This window comes from Hemiscyllium ocellatum, chromosome 35 (genome assembly GCF_020745735.1).
Source record: "Hemiscyllium ocellatum isolate sHemOce1 chromosome 35, sHemOce1.pat.X.cur, whole genome shotgun sequence".
Classification (NCBI taxonomy): Eukaryota; Metazoa; Chordata; class Chondrichthyes; order Orectolobiformes; family Hemiscylliidae; genus Hemiscyllium; species Hemiscyllium ocellatum.
Window position 1 is genome coordinate 9,435,997 of NC_083435.1, and position 25,460 is coordinate 9,461,456.

Here is a 25,460-nt window from a genome sequence, read left to right on the forward strand (position 1 = left end):
CCAAAACATTCCCAATGTTAGCGAGGGGTCCTGTTTTCCCCATACGTGGGGGGGATGAAGAAATGATTTCAGATTAAAATATTCCTCACCCGGTGACTGTTTCCGAAATGCTGCAATTGTAATTTCTCCCTGAAGTTGTAAACTTGTTCCGGAAGCTGCCATCCTCTTCCTTTCTGTAAACGGTCAAAGGTGAGACATCGCAAAGTTTTCTCAACAGAAATCGCGTCGCTTTCAAGTGCCGTTTAATTCCATCTTGGGGAGAGTTTACCCGAGGGAGCTGCTCCAGTCACATCCAACCGACGGCGAATTAGTCCGAGACTCTGCGATGGACGGTGCCGGTGGATACAGAAAGGAAGCCCTGTATAAACTATCACCATCTCGGTGCTGCCTGAGCTGAATGTGTTCAGCAGCGCAGGGACATTGGAATTGAAAGGGGTTTGAACAGGAAGTGCTGAGGGTGAACATGGATTCCAGACAGCAGGGAGAGAGTTTGACCGAGGAGGTAATCTGTCCCATTTGTCTGGATTTCTTCACCGATCCGGTTACACTGGAATGTGGACACAACTTCTGCCGCTCCTGTATCTCCCAGAGTTGGGAAAAGCAGGAGATAAACTGTGGACAGGAGTTTCCGGACAAATCCCTCAGAGACAACCAGGCCTCAGCGAATCTGGCCGAGAAAGCTCAAACATTAAATGTGAATCCACAAGAGAAGGAAAGTAAACATCACTGTGAGGAACATCAGGAAGAACTGAAGCTGTTTTGTGAAACTGATAAGAAATTGATCTGTGTGATTTGTAGAGATTCCCGGGAACATAAGTCTCACAACTTCATCCCAATTAAAGAAGCTGTTGGAATCGACAAGGTAAAAGAAAACACATTCCATCCCCTGATTATTTCATCACATTTTCATGATCTAATACTTTTTTTTCTGATTTTCTCTCCCAATCCCAGGATTGGGTGAAATCTTCCTTGGAATCTCTCACAGGGAAGAAAGCGGCGGCTCTAGAAATGGAATGGCAGCAAAAACAGAAGATTTCAAAAATTCGGGTAAAGTCCCATGGAGATCAGCTTCAAAATTTGTTTTGTTCATTTTTTTTTTGCAGAAACCTATTGTATTTATATTTCCCCTGACAGGAGGAATCCAGCAGCCTGCAGACCCACATCAAATCCGAGTTCACTAAAATGCACCAGATGCTGACTGAGAAAGAGCAGAGTTTACTCCGAGATCTCAGGGAACAAGAGGAAAACATTCTCAAACCAATGGAGCGAAATCTCTGTAAAATTCAAGATAATTTAAATTCTCTTCAGGAGAAACTCTCAACGTTGGAGAAACAGTTGGAACAAAAAGACAGAGTGGTATTTCTGAAGGTGAGGGATTATATTTCAGATTAGTTCAGTGAAAGTGACTGTGAACAGTCCCAACATGATGCAGTCACCCATCCTCCTTCATTCCCCCGTCACTATCTCCCTCTGCTCCTTTCTCTCTCATGGTTTTCCCTACTTTTCTGTTTATACATTTGTGTCAATTGCACTGTGTGACAGTGGATTCCATAGCTCCATCACTTTCTTGATAACAATCTTTCTCCTGAACTCCCCATTGGATTTATTTGTAATTAGATTATGTTCATATATTCCAGTTTTCAGGTTCTTTAGAAATGGAAACATCTTGACTAAATCTATGGGATCAATTCCTTTCATAATTGCAAACTTTCAAGTCAGATGTTTACTTCAGTAAAATACATTAATGTTTCCTTCAATCCTTTGCAGTTGTTTGAATTTTTTTTACATTCTCCTGCTCTTCAATATCCTTTGTGTTCCATCCTCTTTCTATTCCATGAGTGCAATAATCAGAATTGACAATGCTCAGCAGGTTGTAACACTGTGAGTGCAATTACTGCTTTTTAGATATAGACGGTCAGTCTCTGTCAACTCAGATTGGTGTTCTGTTTGTTTCAGGAGGAAGCATCTTGGGAGAGGAGGTAGGACATGTACTTTACTGAAACTCAGTAAAATTACTCAGGGAAGTGTTTGTGATGAATTTACAACAATTATTTTGTTTTGTTTGCAGGATTCATGATAATAGTAATGAGCTCTCACTAACAGATGGTGCCCTGTCTACTGAAAAATTCAACATTGTTTTACCATTTCCCGTGTGGAACGAAATGCTGGAAACTATTAAACCTGGTAAAGCTCAGATAAGTTCCTTTGTCCTGATTCCTATTTTAAAATTTGGATTGTTATGTGTATAAATATTAATGACAGTATAATTAATGCTCAGTTATAAAGAAAGCTGGATAATAATGGCTTTCACTGTCATTGACATCGACACAGTATTGGGTTTGGAGCTCTCCCAAAACTGAAGTCAACAGGAATTGGGGAAAACTCTCCACTGGTTGGAGTGAAACTGAGCACAAGGGAAGATGGCTGTGATTGTTCAAGGTCAGTCATCTCAACTCAAGGACATTTCTGTAGGAATTCTCAGGGGAGTGTTTTTGCCTAGAAATCTTCAGCTGCTTCCTGAATACATTTCCCCCTAATCCTGGGGAGGGGGAGCAGACAGTGATATTCTCTAATAATAAAACAATATTCTGCCCCATTTGAGAAAGAAACCAACACCACAGTGAACCTGCACAGTTACTGCCTTTGCTGTTTGAATTCATGTATCACTGGACATCGGAGTGCGTCTGGGAAAATTAAGTTAAAAACCACACAACACCAGGGTGTAGTCCAACAGGTTTAATTGGAAGCACACTGGCTTTCAGAGCGATGCTCCTTCATCAGGTGGTTGTGGAGGACACAATTGTAAGGCACAGAATTTATTGCAGAAGTTTACAGTGTGATGTAACTGAAATTATACACTGAAAAATACCTTGATTGTCTGTTGAGTCTTTCAGTTGTCCAAAAACCACAATAGTTTCACTTCTTTCATGTGTAAATCACAAAACCTTTTCTTAAAAGTTGCATTCTCAGGTTAACTGTAACAATTGGTGTTAGCTAGACAATATGTTGAAGGTGTTAGCCCCCTGTATTCTCTGTCTGTGTCATGATATTTAGATTGATTCTAATCTAAAAAGTGAGTTTTACATGAATTCATGCAGTTTTTGAGCAAAGTACAATGTAACTCTGCAAGTACAAATTCACTCCACAAAATATATGTATATGTGTGCATGTCGGTCTGTGTGTGTAGTCTGTCTGTCTGGGTTTGGGGATTGTGAGTGTGAGAGAGTGTATATATGTGCACTAGTTCGTAGCACTGTGTGTGTGTGTGTCTGTGTCTGTGTGTGTGTCTGTCTGTCTGGTTTGGGGGGGCGGGGTCTTGAGTGTGAGTGAGAGTGTAGAGTGTCTTAAGTCTCTGAGAGGATGCATGTGTGAGTGTGGGAGTGTGTGTGTCTGTCAGAGTGTACGTGAGTGTCTGTGTGCGTGTCTATGTATATGTGTGTCTGTGTGTATGTGTGTGTGTATAGGAGTGCCTGGTGTGTACGTGTGTAGGTGTATGTAGCTGATAGCTAAGTTCCATACCCATAGGGAGGGCCTCAACCGGGATCTTGGGCTCATGTCACACAAGTGACTACCATTACACTATACACACACACACAGAAACTCCTACACACACACACACACACACGCACTCCTATACACACACATACACATGGACACACATATACATAGACACTTACACACACCCTTACAGACACACACACACTCCACACTCACACATGCATCCTCTCAGAGACTTAGACCACTCTACACTCACGCACACCTATACACTCTCTCACACAGACACTCATAACCTCCCACCCCAGACACACACATGCACTCCCATACTCACACATGCACCCCTTCACAGACTTAAGACACTCTACACTCACATACGCACACATATACATTATCTCTCACACTCCCGACCCAGACACACACACACACACAAACACGGTGCTACGAGCTACTGTGGGCAGGAATAGGAGGATAGAGCAGATGATTGCATGGCTGAGGAGCTGGTGTATGGGAGAAGGATTCACATATTTGGATCATTGGAATCTCTTTTGGGGTAGAAGTGACCTGTACAAGAAGGACAGATTGCACCTAAATTGGAAGGGGACTATACTAGCAGGGAGATTTGCTAGAGCTGCTCGGGAGGATTTGAACTATTAAGGTGGGGCGGAGTTGGTGGGGGATGGTGGTGGGGGATGGTGGTGGGACCCAGGGAGATAGTGAGGAAAGAGATCAATCTGAAACTGGTACAGTTGACGACAGAAGCTAGTCAAACATTCAGGGCAGGCAGGGACAAGGTAGGCCTAATAAATTTAACTGCATTTATTTCAATGCAAGGGGCTTAACAGGGAAGGCAGATGAACTCAGGGCATGGTTAGGAATATGGGACTGGGATGCCATAGCAATTTCAGCAACATGGCTCAGGGATGGACAGGACTGGCAGTTTAATGTTCCAGGATACAAATGCTACAGGAAGGATAGAAAGGGAGGCAAGACAGGAGGGGGAGTGGCATTTTTGATAAGGGATAGCAATACAGCTGTACTGAGGGAGGATATTCCTGGAAGTACATCCAGGGAAGTTATTTGGGTTGAACTGAGAAATAAGAAAGGGATGATCACCTTATTTGGATTGTATTATAGACCCTCTAATAGTTAGAGGGAAATTGAGAAACAAATTTGTAAGGAGATCTCAGCTATCTGTAAGAATAATAGGGTGGTTATGGTAAGGGATTTTAACTTTCCAAACATAGACTGGGACTGCCATAGTCTTAAGGGTTTAGATGGAGAGGAATTTTTTAAGTGTGTACAAGAAAATTTTCTGATTTAGTGTGTGGATGTAGCTACTAGAGAAGGTGCAAAATTTGACCTACTCTTGGGAAATAAGGCAGGGCAGGTGACTGAGGTGTCAATGAGGGAGTACTTTGGGGCCAGGGACCATAATTCTATTAGTTTTAAAACAGTGATGGTAAAGGATAGACCAGATCAAAAAGTTGAAGTTCTAAGTTGGAGAAAGGCCAATTTTGATGGTATTAGGCAAGAACTTTTAAAAGCCAATTGGGGACAGATGTTCACAGGTCAAGGGATGGCTAGAAAATGGGAAGCCTTCAGAAATGAGATAATGAGAATCCAGAGAAAGTATGTTCCTGTTAGGGTGAGAGGAAAGGCTGGTAGGTATAGGAAATGCTTGATGACTAAAGAACTTGAGGATGTGGTTAAGAAAAAGAAGGAAGCGCATGTCAAATGTAGACAGGATAGATTGAGTGAATCCTTAGAAGCGTATAAAGGCAGTAGGAGAACATTTAAGAGGGAAATCAGGAGGGAAAAAAGGGGACATGAGATAGCTTTGGCAATTGGAATTAAGGAGAACCCAAAGGGTTTTTATAAATACATTAAGGACAAAAGGATAACTAAGGAGAGAATAGGGCCCCTCAAAGATCAGCAAGATTGCCTTTGTGTGGAGCCACAGAAAATTGGGGAGATACCAAACAAGTATTTTGCATTAGTGTCTAATGTGGAAAAGGATATGGAAGATATAGAATGTTGGGAAATAGATGATGACATCTTGAAAAAAATATCCATATTACAGAGGAGGAAATGCTGGATATCTTGGAATGCATAAAGTTGGATAAATCCCAAGGACCTGATCAGGTGTACCCTAGAACTCTTTGGGAAGCTAGGAAAGTGTTTGTGGGGCCTCTTGCTGAGATATTTGTATCATTGATAGTCACAGTTGAAGTGCCGGAAGACTGGAGGTTGGCTGACATGGTGCCAATGTTTAAGAAGGGTGGTAAGGACAAGCCAGGGAACTATAGACCAGTGAGCCTGACATCGATAGTGGGCAAGTTGTTGGAAGGAATCCTGAGGGACAGAGTGTACATGTATTCGGAAAGACAAGGACTGATTAGGGATAGTCAACATGGCTTTGTGCATGGAGAATCATGTCTCACAAACTTGATTGAGTATTTTGAAGAAGTAACAAAGAGGATTGATGAGGGCAGAGCGGTAGATGTGATCTATATGGACTTTAGTAAGGCGTTTGACAAGGTTCCCCATGGGAGACTGGTTAGCAAGGTTAGATCTTATGGAATACAAGGAGAACTGGCTCAAAGTTAGAAGACAGAGGGTGGTGGTGGAGGATTGTTTTTCAGACTGGAGGCCTGTGACCAGTGGAGTGCCACAAGGATCGGTGCTGGGTCCTCTACTTTTCGTCATTTATATAAACGATTTGGATGCGAGCATAAGAAGTGTAGTTAGTAAGTTTGCAGATGACACCAAAATTGGAGGTGTAGTGGACAGTGAAGGAGGTTACCCCAGATTAAAACGGGATCTTGATCAGATGGGCCAATGGGCTGAGAAGTGACAGATGGAGCTTAATTCAGATAAATGTGAGGTGCTGCATTTTGGGAAAGCAAATTTTAGCAGGACTTATGCACTTAATGGTAAGGTCCGAGGGAATGTGGCTGAACAAAGAGACCTTGGAGTGCAGGTTCATAGCTCCTTGAAAGTGGAGTTGCTGGTAGATAGGATAGTGAAGAAGGCGTTTGGTATGCTTTCCTTTATTGGTCAGGGTATTGGGTACAGGAGTTGGGAGGTCATGTTGCAGCTGTACAGGACATTGGTTGGACTATGGTTGGAATATTGCGTGTAATTCTGGTCTCCTTCCTATTGGAAAGATGTTGTGAAACTTGAAAGGGTTCAGAAAAGATTTACAAAGACGTTGCCAGGGTTGGAGGATGTGAGCTATAGGGAGAGGCTGAATAGGCTGGGGCTGTTTTCCTTGGAGTGTTGGAGGCTGAGGGGTGACCTTATAGAGGTATACAAAATTATGAGGGGCATGAATAGGATAAATAGACAAGTCTTTTCCCTGGGATGGGGGAGTCCAGAACTAGAGAGCATAGGTTTAGGGTGAGAAGGGAAAGATATAAACGAGGCCTAAGAGGCAACTTTTTCACACAGAGGGTGGTACATGTATGGAATGAGCTGCCAGAGGAAGTGGTGGAGGCTAGTACAATTGCAACATTTAAGAGGCATTTGGATGGGTATATGAATAGGAAGGGTTTAGAAGGATGTGGCCCAAGAGCTCACAGGTGGGACTAGATTGGGTTGGGATATCTGTTCAGTATGGGCGGGTGGGACCGAAGGGTCTGTTTCTATGCTGTACATCTCTATGACTCTGTAACTCCTCAAATACTAAACATACTGAAACTGACAGATCCCAAACATCACCCCAACAGGAGCTCCACGTCTCCTGAAACTGAAGGAAGTGGTGGGGGCATTCATCAGAGTCCAATTAACTTTCAGATTCTCTGAAAGATCCCTTGAGTCTCAGTTCTTTCAATTATTTTATTCAAGCAAATGCAGAAGAGAATGCCCTTTGATCAGGACAAAACACAATCCCTCTGATTTTATAACAAAGACTATATACTTTATTCTTTTTGTAATTAATGAGATTGATTACATTATCAACTGGTCCACATTGACAGCTGTCCAACTGAGACCCTGCATGCAGTAATCACAGAGTCATACAGTTATTTATACAGCATGGAAACAGACCCTTCAGTCCAACTCGTCCATGCTGACCAGATGTCCTAAACTGATCTCCCATTTAGCCTATATCTCTCTAAACCTTTCCCATTCATATACCCATCTAGATATCTTTTATTATATTTTAAAAATGTTTTATTGAAAAACATTTTCTTTACAAAACGATAAAATTACAAAAATATGAAAATATAACATTAAAACAACAATAACAGTAAACAATAAACCAGCTACTATACTACTCTACAAAGAACTCACAATTACACTCATTACACATCAATAAATAAATAAGTAAATAACTAACTCTGCTCAGAGTATCAAGATCACAGCTCTCAACCTTCGAGAGCAACAGTTATTAAAACCGCGTTTGTTCAAAATGTTTCTTGTCAGGACATTAGGCTGATTAAACCAAACCATCATGTCTCGACAAAAGCCCCAAATTAAAGTGGCAGACAGATCTGCTTCTAAATAATTCAAGAAGGGCTGCCATGTCTTATAAAAAATGTCCATTTTCTATTGCACCATGTTTGTAAGAAAGTCCAAGGGAATGTGTTCCATAATTAACTTATGCCACCCCAACAGACCCGGGGGGGTCTCAGACACCAAGCACATCAGAATGTTCTTCCTTGCACAAAAAAGTGAGGATGATAAAAAGCTTTCACCCATGTACTTCTGAGGGAGATAAATGCGGCAAACGCAGAAGAAGAGAAACCGGGTCCACCTCGACTTCGGTCCCAAGACCCTCTCTATTACACCTGCCGCAGCACTCCAGTATGGATGGAGCCTGTGGGAGGACCACAGACAATGAGTGAAGGTACCCGTATTTATTTTACACTTGGGGCACATTGCTGTTTCAATTTCGCAGATGATCGGGGGTCAGACGAAACCTATGAAGAAACTTTAACTGCATGGCATGGGTTCTATTACATAACAAAATCCTCCTTGTATTCTCACAAATGTTCTCCCACGTTTCTGGAGTGACCTCCACTCCTAACTCTCTCTCCCAGACCTCCCGTAATCGCTCGGTGTCACCCGAGGAACGTTCCCCCCAACAAGTGATAGAGGTACTCACTGAAAGAGTGCTCTTAGCCTGGAGCACCCTCTTTTCTGTATCAGATCTAAAACTCTCAGCCAGAAGCATAGTTGCTTTTCGGATAAAATCTCTGATCTGAAAAAAACGGAAGAGATCCCTGCTCAATAATCAATTCTTCCGAGTTATTTAATCAAATAACATTAATGTTGCATCTTCAAACACATCACCCAAACAAGAAACTCCCCTATCTGCCCAGAATGTAAACCCAGGCCATTGTCCCTGGCCAGAAACCTCGAATACCAATTCTGGGAATATGGAAAGATGTCTTAGACACATTGCCCTCCATCTGTCTCATTGCCCTCCATGCTTTCACAGTATTAATAATTATTGGATTGTGACAACATTCTGTAATAGTCCTCATTTTGTCCAGAAACAACAGTTTAATAAGAGGATACTTTGCCTGAAAGGCCTCAATGTCCCACCATTTCGATGCCAAGTCTCCACAGGCCCAATCACTCACAAAAGACAGAAGGGAGCTCAACTGATATTTTCTGCCGTCCGTGAGATCCACTCCTCCCAACTCCTGGGGCATTTGCAATTTCATAAGATTAAAAAGAGACCACTTACGGTGGCAAATAAAAGAATGAAACCAACCGTTCAATTTCCAAAATGTTTGTCTGGTAAAAAGCAAGAGAAACATCCTCAGGGGGGTATAATCAGTGGGGAAGATCTTAATAACACCAAATCAACCTAGCCATGATATTGGAAGGCCCCCCCCATCTTTGAATGTCTGTTTAATTTTGCCAAGGAAATGAACAAAATTAGCCTTGAATAACTGATCAAAACCACGGGTCCCAGCGAGGCCCAAATAAAGAAAGCCTCTGTGTGCCCACTTAAAGGGGAACCCACCGTCAATGTCCGGTGTTCCCCTCAGACTGCCCAATAGGCATTGCCCTGATTTTGAAAAATTGATCTTGGAACCTAAGGAAAAGCCAAATGATTAATACGTTGTATCAGATCCAGCACCGAAACTGCCGGGTTCAGAAACCTTATAAATATTGTAATTATACCCACCTTCACGGTTTTCTCTGGCAGCTCATTCCATGCACACACCACCTTCTGTGTAAAATCGTTTAAAGCTTTCTCCTCTTACCTTATGTATTCTAATGTCCTCTGACACATTAGGAATGTTTGAGGACTCTGGGTCTATACTCGATGGAGTTTAGAAAGATGAGGGGGATCTAACTGAAACATACAGCATACTGAATGGCCTGGACAAAGCAGATGTTGGGAAGATGTTTCCATTGGTAGGTGAGACTAGGACCCGAGGGCACAGCCTTAAAGTAAAGGGCAGACTTTTTAGAATGGAGTTAAGGAGAAACGTCTTCAACCAGAGAGTGGGGAATCTATGGAATTCACTGCCATAGAAGGCTGTGGAGGCCAGGCCACTGAGTATATTTAATACTGAGATAGACAGGTTCCTGAGGATCAAGGTGATCAAGGGTTACAGGGAGAAAGTGAGAAAATGGGATTGAGAAACATATCAGCCATGATTGAATGGTGAAGCAGACTTGATGGACTGAATGGCCTAATTTCTGCTCTTATGTCTTATGGTGTTCTAGTCTTACAGTTTTGGGCTGAAAATGTGTTGTTGGAAAAGTGCAGCAGGTCAGGCAGCATCCAAGGATTCCTGAAGAAGGGCTCATGCCCGAAACGTCGACTCTCCTGCTCCTTGGATGCTGCCTGACCTGCTGCGCTTTTCCAACAACACAGTTTCAGCTCTGATCTCCAGCATCTGCAGTCCTCACTTTCTCTTACAGTTTTGGACAAAGCAATCAAAAGGGGCAAAGCTATCTGTTACCCTCTCTAACCAGGACAGAAGAGATTGAAAGGATACTGGAGTGGGAGGAGGGTCCACTTATTCGTGTTTAATGTTGGGACCAAGAACAAAGAGGAGACAAGAGACTTCATTTGAAGAATATCAAGAATTAGGAACTAAATTAAAGAATACGACCTTAAGGGTTATATTCTTGGCATGACTACCTGAGTCACATACAAACTGACAAAGAGGTAAGAAAGTTAGTGAAGTAAATGAGTATCTAAAGGATTGGGGCAGGAATGAAGGGTTCAAGTTCATGAGGCACTGGCATCAATATTGTAACAGGAATGAACTGCACCATTGGGACTGTTTCCACCTGAACCAAGGTGGGATCTGGATCCCTGCAGGTGAAATAGGTGGTCACAGGAGTTTAGAAGAAGGAAGGGCCCAGGAGAGGTTATTAAAGTTTCCAGAAAATGTAATAGGACACAGAGTTTGGAAAGGATCAGGAACCTAACTTCAGCCACACAGAGTTAAAGGAACCAGAACGAGAAGGTGGTATGGTCACTGAGAGTGGAGGAGACAAAACACAGGAAGTGAACTTGGACCACAGATTAAAATGGGTTGGTGGAATGTTGTAGACATTACAGAATTGTGGCTGCAATTGGGTCAGAGCTGAGAATGAAATATCTGAGGATAGATGTCCAATCAAAAGAACAGACTGATTGGCAGAGGGGCTGGGGTTTTGGAATTAGAAATGCAATTAAATTTATAAGAAGAGATGTAAAGACGGGTGATGTAGAATCTGTGTGGAAAAAACCACCCCAATGGAAGTTACGTACAGGTCCTCTAGGAGTAGTCAGGCTGTCGGGGAGAAAATAAACCAGGAGATTGAAAAGGCATGTAAGAAAGGCACTCTTCTAATAATCATTGGGATCTTCAATATTTGGGTGAACTGGGAAATCAAGTTGGTCGTGGATCCCAAGAAACGGAATTTGTTGAATGTCTAAGACATGGTTTTTTGGAGCAGCTTGTGGTACAGCGCGGTCAGGAAGAGGCAATTCTGGATTTGGTGATGTGCGATGAGGCAGATTGGATTAGGGAGTTTAAGGTGAAGGAACCCCTTAATGGGGGGGGGAGTCATTGCAAAATGATATTATTCGCCCTGTAGTATGCGAGGAAATCACATGTTACACTATTAGAATTGAATAAAGATAACTGGAAAGACATGAAGAGGAGCTGGCCAGAGATGATCTGAAGGTGGACCTCGCATGGAAGATGGTGAAGCTGCAATGGCAGGAACTTCTGGGTGTAACTGGGAGGCACAACAGAAATTCATCCCAAGGAAAAAGAAACATGCTAAGGCAAGGATGTGGCAACCATGGCTGAGGAGGCCAGTGAGGGACAGGATAAAAGCCGACAATGTGGTAACGCTTAGAGGGATGCCAGAGAAGGGGACGCCTTTAAAAACCTACAGAGGATAAGTGAAAAAACAACAAGGGAGAAGAAGTTGAAATATGAGGGTAAACTAACTAATCATATTGAAGAAGATTGCAAGAGTTTTTGTTTAGATGCATAACAGGTAAGAGATGAATAAAAGGAACATTGGTCTGCTAGAAAATGAGGCTGGAGAAGTAACAATGACAAAGAAATGGGAATGGAACTGAATAAGTACTTTGTATCAGTCTTCACGGTGGAAGGCACCAGGAGTATACAAGAACTTCATGAGAGTCGGGGGAGGCTTAGATGAGTGGAAGTGCATGGTAAAATAGGGCAAAGTTAGTATCAAGGGAAGGTCATGCCTGACAAATCTGCTAGAATTCTTTAAGGAGGTAACGAGCATCTTAGACAAAGAAGAGTCTATGGATGTTATCAATCTGGACTTCCAGAAGGTCTGTAACAATGTGCCACACAGGAGGCTGCTGAGTAAGAAAAGAGCCCATGGTGTTTGAGGCAAGGTACTAGCATGGAGAGAAGCTAGGCTGTTTGGCAGAAGGTAGAGAGTGGGGATAAAAGGGTCTTTCTCAGGCCAGCAGCCAGTGACCAGTGGTGTTTCACAAACGTCAGTGTTGGGACCACAACTTTTCACTTTATATATTAACGGTGTAAGTTTTCAGATGAGACAAATTGGAGGGACGGGTAACACGAGGAGGGGGGAAGCTGCAGAAGGATCTGGACAGGTTAGGAGAGTGGGCAAAGAAGTGGCAAATGGAATACAATATGGGAAAGTGTGAGGTCATGCACTTTGTAGGAAGACTAGAGGCATAGACTATTTTCTGAATAGAGAGAAAATTCAGAAATCTGAAGTGCAAATGGACTTGGTGTCCTAGTTCAGCATTTGCTTAAGGAAAACGTGCAGGTTGAGTTGGTAGTTAGGAAGGCAAACACAATATTGATATTTATTTCGAGAGGACTGAAATATAAAAGCAGGGATGTACTTATGAGGCTTTATAAGTCTCTGGTCAGACCACATTTGGAGTATTGTGAGCAATTTTGGGCCCCATGCCTCAGGAAGAATGTACTGGCCCTGGAGAAGGTCCAGAGGTTCAAGAGAATGATCCCAGGAATTAAAGGCTTAAAATACGAGGAATGTTTGAGGACTCTGGGCCTATAATCAGTGGAGTTTAGGAAGATCGGAGAAACCAATTTACAGAGTACTGAATGGCCAGGACAGAGTGGACATTGGGCAGCTGTTTCCATTGGTAGGAGAGATTATGACCCAAGGGCACAGCCTAGGAATAAAGGGAAGATCCTTTAGAATCTTCTTCAGCCAGAGTGTGGTGAATCTGTGGAATTCACTGCCACAGAAGGCTGTGGAGGCCAGGTCATTGAGTATATTTAAGATTGAGATAAATAGGTTCTTGGTTGTCAAGGGTATCAAACGTTACAGGGAGAAAGCAGGAAAATAGTGTAGAAAAGCTTATTAACCATGATTGAATGGTGGAAACAACCCTCCCTCCTCACTAGAGGAGGGGGGACATGAACCTGTCCCCACAGTTCATCGTAACTGGACCAGATCCCTCAGGGGCTGAGTTGGGTGTGGCCGCTCAGGACTTGTCGAAGCTACAAGAACTGGAGGGTGACAAGGTCTTGTCTGTGGTGACTGGGGACTGAGGTGGAGGTTAATTACCCTGAGGGCACCCTGGATGGTCGTGATGAAGGAACAGGCCTCCTCTCTCCCTCCCAGGCCTTTATGTCAGGCACCACCCCAACCCTGATTGGGGAATGTTTTCCCAGATACGTGGAGGGGTGACCCAGCAATGGGAGTGAAGCAGATTTCTGAACCCCTGTCCACCAGGGGTGCCTCAGATTTTCATCAACATTTTAATAGAGTCTGGTATAGTCCAAGACTTGAACATTCCTGCTGTTGACCCTGGAGATGAGATCAAGGCAAGGGTGTGCCTGCACGGTTGCCCCAGGACAACAGCTTTCACCCACCCCGCTCTCTAAGTTGGGTTTCAACTTAAACTGTTTTAACTGCTGGTGGTGGTACATACTGCAGCCGTGAAGACATCTATTGCTAACCTCAATGTTAACGGCAGCGGGAATGCTCAGCACAGACTCTGTATCCTCTCCCTCCTCAGGGAATGGAAGTACACGGTGAGCCTCCTGCAGTAAACCCAGACCATTTCAGGAGATGAAGCTACAGGGCTCCTGGACAGGCAGGGAAGTGTCTTCATGAGTCACCTGACTTCCAATTCTGATGGGTGGCTATCTTGTTGGCCCCTTTTTTCCCAGCTGGAGATCATGAGGGTCAAAGAGCATGTGCCAGGCCGTCTGCTCCAGCTCCTGGTTTGTTTCCGAAGCACTGAGCTTCACTTTGTGAACATATATGCACCTTGGATGGAACCTGATCAGACCTGCTTTTTTGGGGAAGTGTCTATTCTTCTTAGCTCCATCAGTGATGGTGAACCTATCCTTCTCAGGGGAAGATCTCAATTGTACCCTTGGGGAGGGGTCCGTGGTGATATCCAGAAGAGCTCAGCATTGGTGGAGAAGTTGAGGGACTTGTGTTATGACACGGGGTAAACCCCTATGCTAATTTAAACCAGCAAGACAGAAAAGACAGGCTGTAAACTGTTAAAATTCAAAAAGCAAAGAAGTATTCCAAAAGTCACTATTTAAAGAAAAAAATTAAGAATTTGATTCTTTAAGTTTAACAGACAATATTAACTAACAACTATTGACAACTCCTTTCCCTTAAACCTCCCACTCTACAATATTAGTCCATACAAAAATCCAGATGAAGATTTACAAAAAAAAAATCACATTTCAAAACCAGTCAGCTTTGCCGAGTTTCCTCTGCAGATATTCTGCTGTAGATTCTCTCCAGGTCAGTTTCTATGTTCTGCTGTACAAACATCTTTCACAGACAGGCACTTTTCAGACAGCTCTTAAACTAGCAGCCTTCATCTGTTGGTCTTTTGGTAGTTCTCTCTCAACTGTTCAAAAATATTTGGTTTTATACCACAGAACATCAGATTGTTTAATTGGTTTTAATATCAAAATACAAAATTCAAATTTGACTGGAGTTTGGTATCTTGGGGCATAATTTAAACAGATTGGCCAAATTTGAATTTGTTTTTGTTCCGTAGCAACCCAGCTACTCCAGCTGTTTCAACCAAGTGTAATATTGTTACCTTGTTCCAGACACTCTGTACTTCTCTAAGTCCTTGCTAGCTTTTCAACACTTTTAAAAGTACATACACCCACAACTTCATAACTCTTCCCCAGAAACAAATGGACCATCATAATGAAAAAAATTGTTTCATTTATTTTGTCTCAAACCATTCACTACATTATCATGACATACATATAACTTTAATCTAAGTTCATATTAACTTCTTCCCACATCAACATAACATTGAAAGATGTATCTTGTCTACTTTATCAGTTAAATCCATGATAATGCATTTGTGATTACATTCTTACGACCCACAACATGTGTGGCATGTAATTTAAAAGTCTGTAACATAAGAGTCCAATGAAATAGTCGCATTTTCTTGTCTTTAAAGCTTTCCAAGAATGTAGAGGATGATGATCCATGTACACCATCGTCTCTGACACATTGTCCATGACATACACATTAAAATGTTGGAAGACCAGTATCAAACTCAAAAGTTCTTATTAAACCGTGGAGTATTTCTCTGATAGATGTCGAGTTTCTTCAAAAAGTAACTAACTGGCAATTTAATGCCATCCTCATCTTCCTGCAGCAGTACAGCTCCAGCTCCTATGTCACTAGCATTGTTGGAAACTTTAAAAAGTTTTGAAAAGTTTGGTGTAGCTGAAACTGCTGCAGTGGTTAATATTGCTTTCAAATAGTCGAATGCCTCCTGGTATTGTTCTGTCCACTGAAACTTTGTGTTCTTCTTCAGCAAATCAGCGAACAGTGCCACTACACTGCTGATGTTTGTAACAAACTTCTAATAGAATCTGCTCCTAAAAATTGATGCTCCTGTTTCTTTTAGGTTGGTTGTGGAAATTCCTTGACGGCCTCATCTTTGCATTCTGTGGGGTCAACCTTCCAAACTTACTAAAGATTACTACATCGTCCAAACAGACTGTGCAATTTGTTAACCCAACCACCGCTCCATTTATGAGTCTTTGGAATGTGGTGGGTGTGTTCTTCAATCCAAAGGGCATCACTTTAAATTGATATAGCCCATATGAGGTTACAAACGCAGAAATTTCTTTCACCATCTCTGATAAAGTTTCCTGCCGGTAACCACGCAGTAAGTTCAATTTGAAGACGTAACTGGCTTATCCAACTTATCCAATACAGTCTTCCAATCTTGGAATTGTATAGAAGTCTGATTTTGTCATGATGTTGACCTTCTGATATTCCATGCAAAATCGCTGAGTCCCGTCTGGTTTGGGAACTAAGACGATTGGCAAATTCAACTCGCTCTGGCTTGGTTCAATGATGCCCTTGTCGAGCATGGCCTCCACCTCTATCTGGACTTGTCTGACTTTGAGAATTCAGTCGTTAGGGGTGTTTTATTGGAGTAGTATTCCCTACAGCTACTTCTTGTACAACAGCATCAGTCCTCCCCAGCTGATTCTTACATATGTCCTTGTACTACAGCAACAAACCTTTCAACTGTGTTTTATGCTCCTGAGACAGGTAGTTTACTAAACTATCCCACTCCTCAAGGACGTCTTTATTTTTTTAATCTATTTTGAGACACCTCAAAATCCGTAACATCTGGATTTGATTTCTCACTCTGCGGGTCACTAACTAACACCTGTTTCTCTGGTTCTTTCTCTCTTGTGTAATACGGTTTCAGCATGATCACATGACATACCCAATACCGTTTTTTTCCTATCTCTCATCTTTATTAGATAGTTCACCTGACTCAACTTTTTCACAATTTGACAGGAACCACTAAACCTGGCTTTGAAGGAATCTTGTATCACTGGTTACAGTGCTAACACGTCATCCCCTTGGGAAAGCATCAAAATCTCAGAGTTGTTATCTGCCACGTGCTTCATTCTATGCTGTGCCCTCTTTAGGTGCTGTTTAGTGAACCCACCTACTCAATTTAATTTCTCACTCACCACCGATACATAATCTATTTGTGAGATCTCTGACTTTGGTCCTGTCAATTTTTCCTAAATTAATTTTATCCCAATCATTCTTGTAATCCTGACAATATGCTCTCAACATGGTCTTCAAGGTCTGATGCCATCTTTCCAAAGCTTCCTGGAATTCAGAATGACATGCATTATCCTAACCTCCTTAAACAGCCTAGCAGTAAAATTTGACTCTTGATCTGACTGAATCTCTCTGGGTAGCCCACACCCTGTGAAGAAAGCTACTAACTCCTCTACCATCCATTTTGCCTTGATACTCTGTAATTTAATTTTTCCTCCAGAAATCCGGAAGGCACATCCTTTAGGGTTAACTCATACTGGTTCCCACTTTCAGTTCTCGAGAGGGGACCTGCACAATCAATTATTACCCACAAGAAAGGATTGTTTCGTAGTGTAGGATCTCCCCTTCTCCCAACTTCTATCCCTCACAGGATGAAAGTCTGGCTGGAAGCTTATCTTATGCACCAACATGTACTCACCTGCTAATTCTGCTGCCCTTCTCACTTCCTGAAATTTCTGTTCCTCCACATGAATTCGTACTATCTCTGGAAGTGAGGTTTTAAACTCCTCCAGTAGAATAATCTCTCTCTTAGAGACTCAAAGGTCCTAATTATCTTCAAGACTCGCACCCATCTACCAAAATGACTATGTTTAATTCTTTCAAACTTAACATAATCTCACCTTGTTCCTTCTTTATGTTTCTGAACTCTTGTGAAATGCTTCTGGTACCAAATTGTAAGCACTTCAAAGAGCCTATTTGACCTCTTCATAATCTCTTGACCTCTCATCTGACAGTACGGCAAATACCTCACTAGCTCTGCCTACCAGTTTCCTCTGAACTAGGATCACCGATAAATCCTCAGACTACTCCATCTGCCTAGCAAATTCTTCAATGAAATAAAGAAGGTTTCAACACCTTTGTCATCAATATGTGGCAGAGTTTTGACATATTTGTCTGCATCAGTACCTTCTCTTTTAATCTCCATTCTGTTAACTTGATTTTGTGAAGTTGCAACTTCTCAAGTTCAAATTTTCTCTCTTTTTGTGTCTCCTTTTCTTCTCTCTCCCCTTCTCTCTCCCTTTCTTCGCTCTTTGCTCAGCTCAGAACCTTCTCTCTTTTTCCTCTCTCTCTTTTTCCATTCTCTCTCTCATCTCTCTCCCTCTCTCTTTCCTCTCTGTCTCTTATTTTTATCTTCTAACTCCTCAATTCTAATTTAAGATTTTCTACCTCTACTACACTTGTCTGTTTCCCTGACAAACCTAAGTGTTTGAGTAACTCCCTTACAATGTCAGCTTTACTTTTGTCCTCGATTAAACCCAAATCTAACTTATTTGCTAATTCTAAAAGTATGGCCTTTTTCTTTCCTTCTAAACTTCCTTGACAAATTTGAGAATCACTTTCAAATTCCAGAACCTCTTTTGCAATTTGAAGAACTATTTCTCTCACTTTTAAATTAACCAACCACAAGTCACCAAAATTAAACAAATTGTCTCACCAATGTTTTATTTAAAGGTCTGGAATAATAACCTGCAAGTGTTTAAATCTACTGGGCTTTCTCATACCCTAAATCTATTCAAATCTGTCTAAACCTGTTCAAACCATGAATCTGAGACACAAACTGTTCAAATCCTGGTGACGAGCCCCCAGATTGTTACAACACAGGGTAAACCCCTCTGCTAATTTAAACCAGCAACATAGAAAAGATTCACCTTGTGTCCTAACACTTGGTTAAGACCTTTGACTTGGTCTTGGTAGATGTCTGGTCAACTCTCCGTCCCAATTCTTTTGCCTTCCCCTTTGTGAGGTCTAGGGTCGAAGTGTCCAGAATTGACCACCTCTACATTTCCAGGACGTACCCATCCTGTGTTCCGGAAGGTCTCCATGTGACAGGAACTGCTCTCTGATCACAACCTGGTGTCGAGAAGGGAGCTTGTTCCGTTCAGCATCAGAATGAGGTCGGCGTACTGGCCCTTTAACAACCTCCTGATGGAGTGACTTATTTTGTCACTTCCAGACCAGCAGGAGAAGCGGGGGGTGGGGTGGGGGGGGCTTCTTCTCCCTGAGGCTACAGTGGGATGTGGGCAAGGCTCACGCCCATCTCTCTGTCAGCAGTTCACATGAGGGTCAGTGAGGAACAGGCAGAAATCAAAGATCGAGGGGTTAGAGAAGGAGTTGCTCCGCCTGGAGTCACGACTCAGTCAGCCCGATGTGGACCCGGCCCTGTGGGGGGTGTATGAAGAGAAGAAGGCCGCGCTTCGGGATCAGCAGCTCACCGGGTCCTGGGGTGTGTATGTGAGATCACGGATCCAGTTCCTTCATGATTCCAACCCCTGGTTCCCCTTCTTCTACTCGCTGGGAAAAAGGCCCAGGATCCACCAGCAGCACCTTGTTCCAATGGCAGATCCCTCGTCTTGGATCTGGAGGGAATCAGGGCCCAGGTGAAGACCTATTATCGGGCTCTCTTTTCTCCGGATCCATCCAGTGAGGAAACTCGCAGAGTTCTGTGGGAGGAGCTGTGTCCGGTCAGCCCCGAGGGCACCGAGAGCCTCGATGCCCCTCTGAGATTGGAGCTGACCCGTGCCCTCGACCGTCTTTCCAGGGACAAGTCCCCGGGGCTGGACGGGCTGACCGTGGGGGTTCCTCGGGGCATTCTGGGATATCCTGGAGGAATGTATCATGATTGGAGAGATGTCCCTTTCCTGGTGCAGGGCCGTCATCACTCTGTTGCTTAAGAAGGGGATCTCCATTTGTTAAAGGATTGGTGCCCGGTCTCCCTCCTCAGCACAAACTACAAAATCTTTACCAGGGCACATTCGACTCCCCTTGGCACCTCGGGACTCTCAGCGTTCAGGTTTGGGACATTTTGTCACCAGTATCTGATGAAAGGTTTCAGGCTGGGGCTGTACTCATTGGAGTTCAGAGGGACAAGAGGTTCTTTCAGGTTTGACTCTGCATAGGCCGGGGCTGGAGGGGATTTTTCTGGCTTACACCGACACTGTGCTCCTCATGGTCACAGACCCAGCTGACCTGCGGAGGATGTGCGAGTGCCAGGTGGTGCAGGTTCATAGTTCCTTAAAAGTGGAGTCGCAGGTAGACAGGGCAATGAAGAAGGTGAAAGTGAGGACTGCGGATGCTGGAGATCAGAGTCAAGATTAGAGTGGTGCTGGAAAAGCACAACAGGTTAGGCAGCATCCGAGGAGCTGGACAATCGACATTTCGGGCAAAAGCCCTTGAAGAAGACATCTGGCATCTGCTCAGTGCCTCGAGTAAAGGAGTTAGGATGTCATGTTGTGGCTGTACAGGACATTGATTCGGTCACTTTTGGAATACTGCATTCAATGGACTCCCTGCGATAGGAAAGGTATTGTGGGACTTGAAAGGGTTTATACAAGGTTGACAAGAATGTTGCCTGCTTTGGGGCGTTTGAACTAGAAGGAGAGACTGAATCAGCTGGGGCTATTTTCCCTGGAGCGTCGGAGGATGAGGGATGACCTTTTTCAGTTTTATAAAATCATGAGGAACATGGATAGGGTAAACAAACAAGGCTTTCTCTCGGGTAGGGGAGTCCAAAACTAGTGGACATTAGTTTAAGGTGAGGGTATAAAGATTTAAAAGGGATTTAAGGGTCAACATTTTCACGAAAACCTGCCACCTGTGTATGGAATGAGCTGTCAGATGAAGTAGTGAATGCTGGTACAATTACAACATTTAAAAGGCATTGAAATGGGTAGATGAGTAGGAAGGGTTTGGAGGGATATGGGCCAAGTGCTGGCAAATGGAATCAAATTAATTGAGGATATCTGATCAGCAGATATTTGTTTCCGTGCTGTACAATTCTATGACTCTAAGTTCTTCAGTCTTTTTATTATTTCTGTTTCCAGAGAGGGAGGGGGTTTGTGAGGGTGAAAGCAAATTCAACCCATTTTTTAACACCCAGGAATGAAAGAAACTCAAAGCTGACAACTCAAAGCAATGTCCATGTCAAAATCCCATGTGAACATTGTACATCAGAAACAGGAGCAGGAGTGACCCCGAGAGCTTGCCCTGTCATTCATAAAGATGGCGGCTGATCTGATTGCGACCTTAACTCCATTTTCCTGCCTGACTCCCACAACCTTCAACTCCCTCATTGATCAAAAACCTGTTTAACTCAGCTTCCAATATGTTCAATGAACTGGGCTCCACTGCTCTTGAGGGGGGAGAGAATTCCAAAGATTAATGATCCCGAGACACAAAATCCCTCTCCATCTCCATGTTAATTGGCAGGGCCCTTACCCTTTTAGGGGTAGATTCTTCACACAGCGGGTTGTGAGTTCATGGAATGCCCTGCCCGTATCAGTGGTGAACTCTCCTTCTTTATGGTCATTTAAGCGGGCATTGGATAGGCATTTGGAAGTTATTGGGCTAGTATAGGTTAGGTAGGATTCGGTCGGCGCAACATCGAGGGCCGAAGGGCCTGTACTGCGCTGTATCCTTCTATGTTCTATCTATGTTCTATTACTTTGAAGCTCTATCCCTGGGTCCAGGTTCCCCCACGATGGGAAACAGCCCCTCAATGTCTACTCTGTCAACACCTTCACCATCTTATACATTTCAATAAGAACCTCTCATTCCTCTAAACTCCAATGAGTACAGCCCCAGCCTGAAACCTTTCATCACAAGGGAACTGCATCATCCCAGGAACCCACCGAGTGAACATTCTCTGACCTGTCCCCACTGTTTCAATAAAGCTCTTTCCCAATGACCCCGACCTCAGTCTAACCAGGGCCATCTGAATTCCTTTCAATGACATTGGATTTCAAGAGATTTATTTAGTAATTTGAGATTTGTGGGCGGCACGGTGGCACAGTGGTTAGCACTGCTGCCTCACAGCGCCTGTAGACCCGGGTTCAATTCCCGACTCAGGCGACTGACTGTGTGGAGTTTGCACGTTCTCCCCATGTCTGCGTGGGTTTCCTCCGGGTGCTCCGGTTTCCTCCCACAGTCACAAAGATGTGCGGGCCAGGTGAATTGGCCATGCTAAATTGCCCGTAGTGTTAGGTAAGGGGTAAACGTAGGGGTATGGGTGGGTTGCGCTTCGGCGGGTCGGTGTGGACTTGTTGGGCCGAAGGGCCTGTTTCCACACTGTAAGTCTAATCTAATCTAATCAGATTCAGCATTTCCAATTCCAATTTTGTGAAAACACATTTCTCTCCCCCATGATATTGGAAAATAATGAATGACAGTGGGACTCCCACAAACAGGAGCTTGTTCTCACTGAGGCAGCTGGAGCTATATCCCATTGGGTGTCAACTGAGAGATAAACCTTGAACCAACATCCCCCCCCGCCCCCAACACCGACACACACATCCCCCTCTCCGTCCTCCCCCCGCACATATCCCCCTCCCCCCCACACACACACACATCCCCCTCCCCCCACAGACACACACATCCTTCTCCACCTCACCCACACACATCCCCCCCTCTCCCACCCACACACAAACACCTTTCCCCTCTCCCTTCTCCCCCATGTACACACTCCCCTCTTACCCCCTATACATACATGTCTTCCCACACATATCCACCCCGACACCGACATCCCTCTCCCACCCACACACATTCCCCTCCCCACACCCCTTTCCCCACAAACACACATCCCCCTCTATCCCCGCGCACACATCCCCTCCCCCGCACACATTCCTGCTCTGCCCTCTCCCCCACACACATCCCCCTCTACCCTCTCCACCCGCACTCGCACATATCCCCCTCTCCCCCACACACACCCCTTCCCCCTGCGTGCACATCCCTTCCCCCAGCAAATATCCCCATATTCCCTCCTCCCCACACACTTTCCCACTCTCCCCACTCCCCCGCACACATTCCCCTCTCTCCTCTCCCCCGCACACTTCCCCCTCTCACCCGCATACAACCACCCCTCCCCTTCTCTGCGACACACATCCCCGTTCCCCCAACACACATACACCCCTCCTCCCGCCACAAACTCTCTCACATACACACACATACCCCCCCCCCACAGACACACACATCCTTCTCCACCTCACCCACACACGTCCCCCCCCCTCCCACCCACACACAAACACCTTTCCCCTCTCCCTTCTCCCCCATGCACACACTCCCCTCTTACCCCCTGCACATACATGTCTTCCCACACATATCCACCCCGACACCGACATCCCTCTCCCACCTACACACATCTCCCTCCCCACACCCCTTTCCACACAAACACACATCCCCCTCTACCCCCTGCGCACACATCCCCTCTCCCTCCCCCGCACACATTCCTGTTCTCCCACACACACACCCCCTCCCCGCCACGCACACATCCCTTTCCCCCTGCAAATATCCCCCTCTCCCCTCCTCCCCACACACTTTCCCACTCTCCCCACTCCCCTGAAAACATCCCCCTCTCCCCTCTCCCCCCACACACACCCACCCCTCCCCATCTCTGCGACACACATCCCCATTTCCCCCACCTTCTCCTCCACTCCCTCCCACTGACCCATACCCAGGGACTGTCTCTAATTCTGTTTTCCTCCCAGTCTCTGTGACCCTGGATGTGGAAACAGCAAATCCCCAGCTCTCCTTATCCCCCCACCATGGACATATCCCTCTCTCCCCCCACCACACACACCTCCCCCTCTCCCTGCACACGTCCCCCTCTCCCCGCAAATGTCCCTCTCTCCCTGCACACGTCCTCTCTCCCCACACATGTCCACGCGCACACCACTCTCTCCCCTCTCCCTGCACACGTCCCCTCTCCCATGTGCACATCCCCCTTTCACCTCTCCCTGCACACGACCCCCTCTCCCCGCACACGTCCCCTCTTCCCTCTCCCAACGCACAAACCCTCTCCCCCCACACACATCCCCCTCTCCCCCACACACATCCCCCCAACCGTCTCACCACACACATCCCCCGTCTCCTCTGCACTGCACACATCCCTCCACTCCCTCACCACACACATCCCCCTCTTCCCTCTATCCCGCTCACATCCCCCCACCCCTCTCACCACACATGTCCCCCTCTCCCCTGCACACATCCCCCCACCCCCTCACCACACACATCCCCCTCTCCCTGCACACATCCCTTCTTCCCTCTTCCCCCACGCATGTCCCCTTCTCCCCTCTCCCCTGCACACATCCCCCCACCCCCTCACCACACACATCCCCCTCTCCCTGCACACGTCTCCCTCTCCCCATGCACGTCCCCTTCTCCCCTCTCCCCGCACACATCCCCCCATCTCTCACCACTCACATCCCCGTCCCCTCTCCCCGCACACGTCCCCCTTTCCCCTCTCCCCGCACACGTCTCCAACTCCCCTCTCCTCGCACATATCCCACTCTCCCCCCTCCCCCCCTGCACACGTCCCCCTTTCCCTCTCCCCGTACATATCCCCCCTCCCCTCTCCTTGCACATTTCCCCTCTCCCCTCTCCTCGCACATATCCCCCTCTACCCCACACACATCCCCCTCTCCCCTCTCCCCCACACACATCTATCCCTCCCCATCTCCACAACATGCACCCCGTTCTCCCAACACACACACCTCCCCCCCCCCCCCCCACATCCCACTGACCCATACACAGGGACTGTCTCTAATTCTCTGTTTTTCTCTCCCAGTCTCTGTGACTCTGGATGTGGAAACAGCAAGTCCCCAGCTCGTGGTGTCTGAGGATCTGAAGAGTTTGCGATTGATTCGGAACCGGAGGAGTCTCCCTGACAACGAGAAGAGGTTTTCAAATCCGAACAGTCTCTGTGCCCTGGGATCAGAGGGATTCACATCGGGGAGACATTACTGGGAGGTGGAAGTGGGGGGGAATCAGGGCTGGAGTCTGGGAGTAGCCTCAGAGTCTGTGGAGAGGAAGAGATGGGTCAGTCTGATCCCGAAGAATGGATTCTGGACCATGGGGCGGGATGAGGATCAGTTTTATACAAACACCTCTCCACCATTACCTCTCTGTGTCGGTCAGATCCCCAGGAAGGTGGGAGTTTATCTCAGTTATGAATATGGGACAGTTTCATTTTACAACGCAGACACCAAGTCCCACCTTCACACCTTCACTGGGAATAAATTCACTGGGAAACTTTATCCTTTCTTCGAGGTTTGGGGTTTAAACAAGTTTCTGAGAATCAGCTGTTAAAGGGCGGGGCCTCCCTGACGTCACAATGACCCCCGGGTTTAGGGTCTGGGTCAGAGATTGGGGTCAGAAACCTCCCATTGACAACAGGATGTTACTGAATGTGTTATTGAATTGTGAGATTATACTTTGTATCATCACAACCAAACTGTCAATAACTCAGATACAAATATAAATGTCAGATGGTGAAAATTAAAAGTAAATTAAATATCTTGTGTCTCCCCTTCTTTCATTTACTCCCTGCTTCAGTCCCATCCTCCATCTCTTCACCTGTTTCCCAGTCTGGAGCTGAGATTTCTGTGTTTCCATTTCTCATTCTGCACCCGGAACATGAAATCCTG

At 45.2% G+C, this 25,460-nt stretch overlaps 2 protein-coding genes across 2 annotated transcripts in view; both read left to right on the forward strand.

The window, feature by feature from the left end:
• Positions 1 to 25,460, forward strand: part of LOC132832946 (butyrophilin subfamily 3 member A2-like) — a 408,440-nt gene that overhangs the window by 157,527 nt on the left and 225,453 nt on the right. The window lies entirely within an intron of this gene.
• Positions 134 to 25,329, forward strand: LOC132832697 (zinc-binding protein A33-like). The gene is made up of 6 exons (XM_060850791.1): positions 134 to 862; positions 952 to 1,047; positions 1,135 to 1,368; positions 1,957 to 1,979; positions 2,069 to 2,184; positions 24,602 to 25,329. The coding sequence occupies exons 1-6, from the start codon at positions 464 to 466 to the stop codon at positions 25,120 to 25,122; spliced, it is 1,389 nt and encodes a 462-aa protein (XP_060706774.1). The 5' UTR covers positions 134 to 463; the 3' UTR covers positions 25,123 to 25,329.

Bases quoted from the DNA above. Each gene is read 5' to 3' on its own strand.
- LOC132832697 (XM_060850791.1), top strand. From the start codon at position 464: ATGGATTCCAGACAGCAGGGAGAGAGTTTGACCGAGGAGGTAATCTGT. The intron at 1,369-1,956 runs GTGAGGGATTAT...TGTTTGTTTCAG, and splicing joins ACAGAGTGGTATTTCTGAAG to GAGGAAGCATCTTGGGAGAG. The intron at 2,185-24,601 runs GTAAAGCTCAGA...TTTCTCTCCCAG, and splicing joins GCTGGAAACTATTAAACCTG to TCTCTGTGACTCTGGATGTG.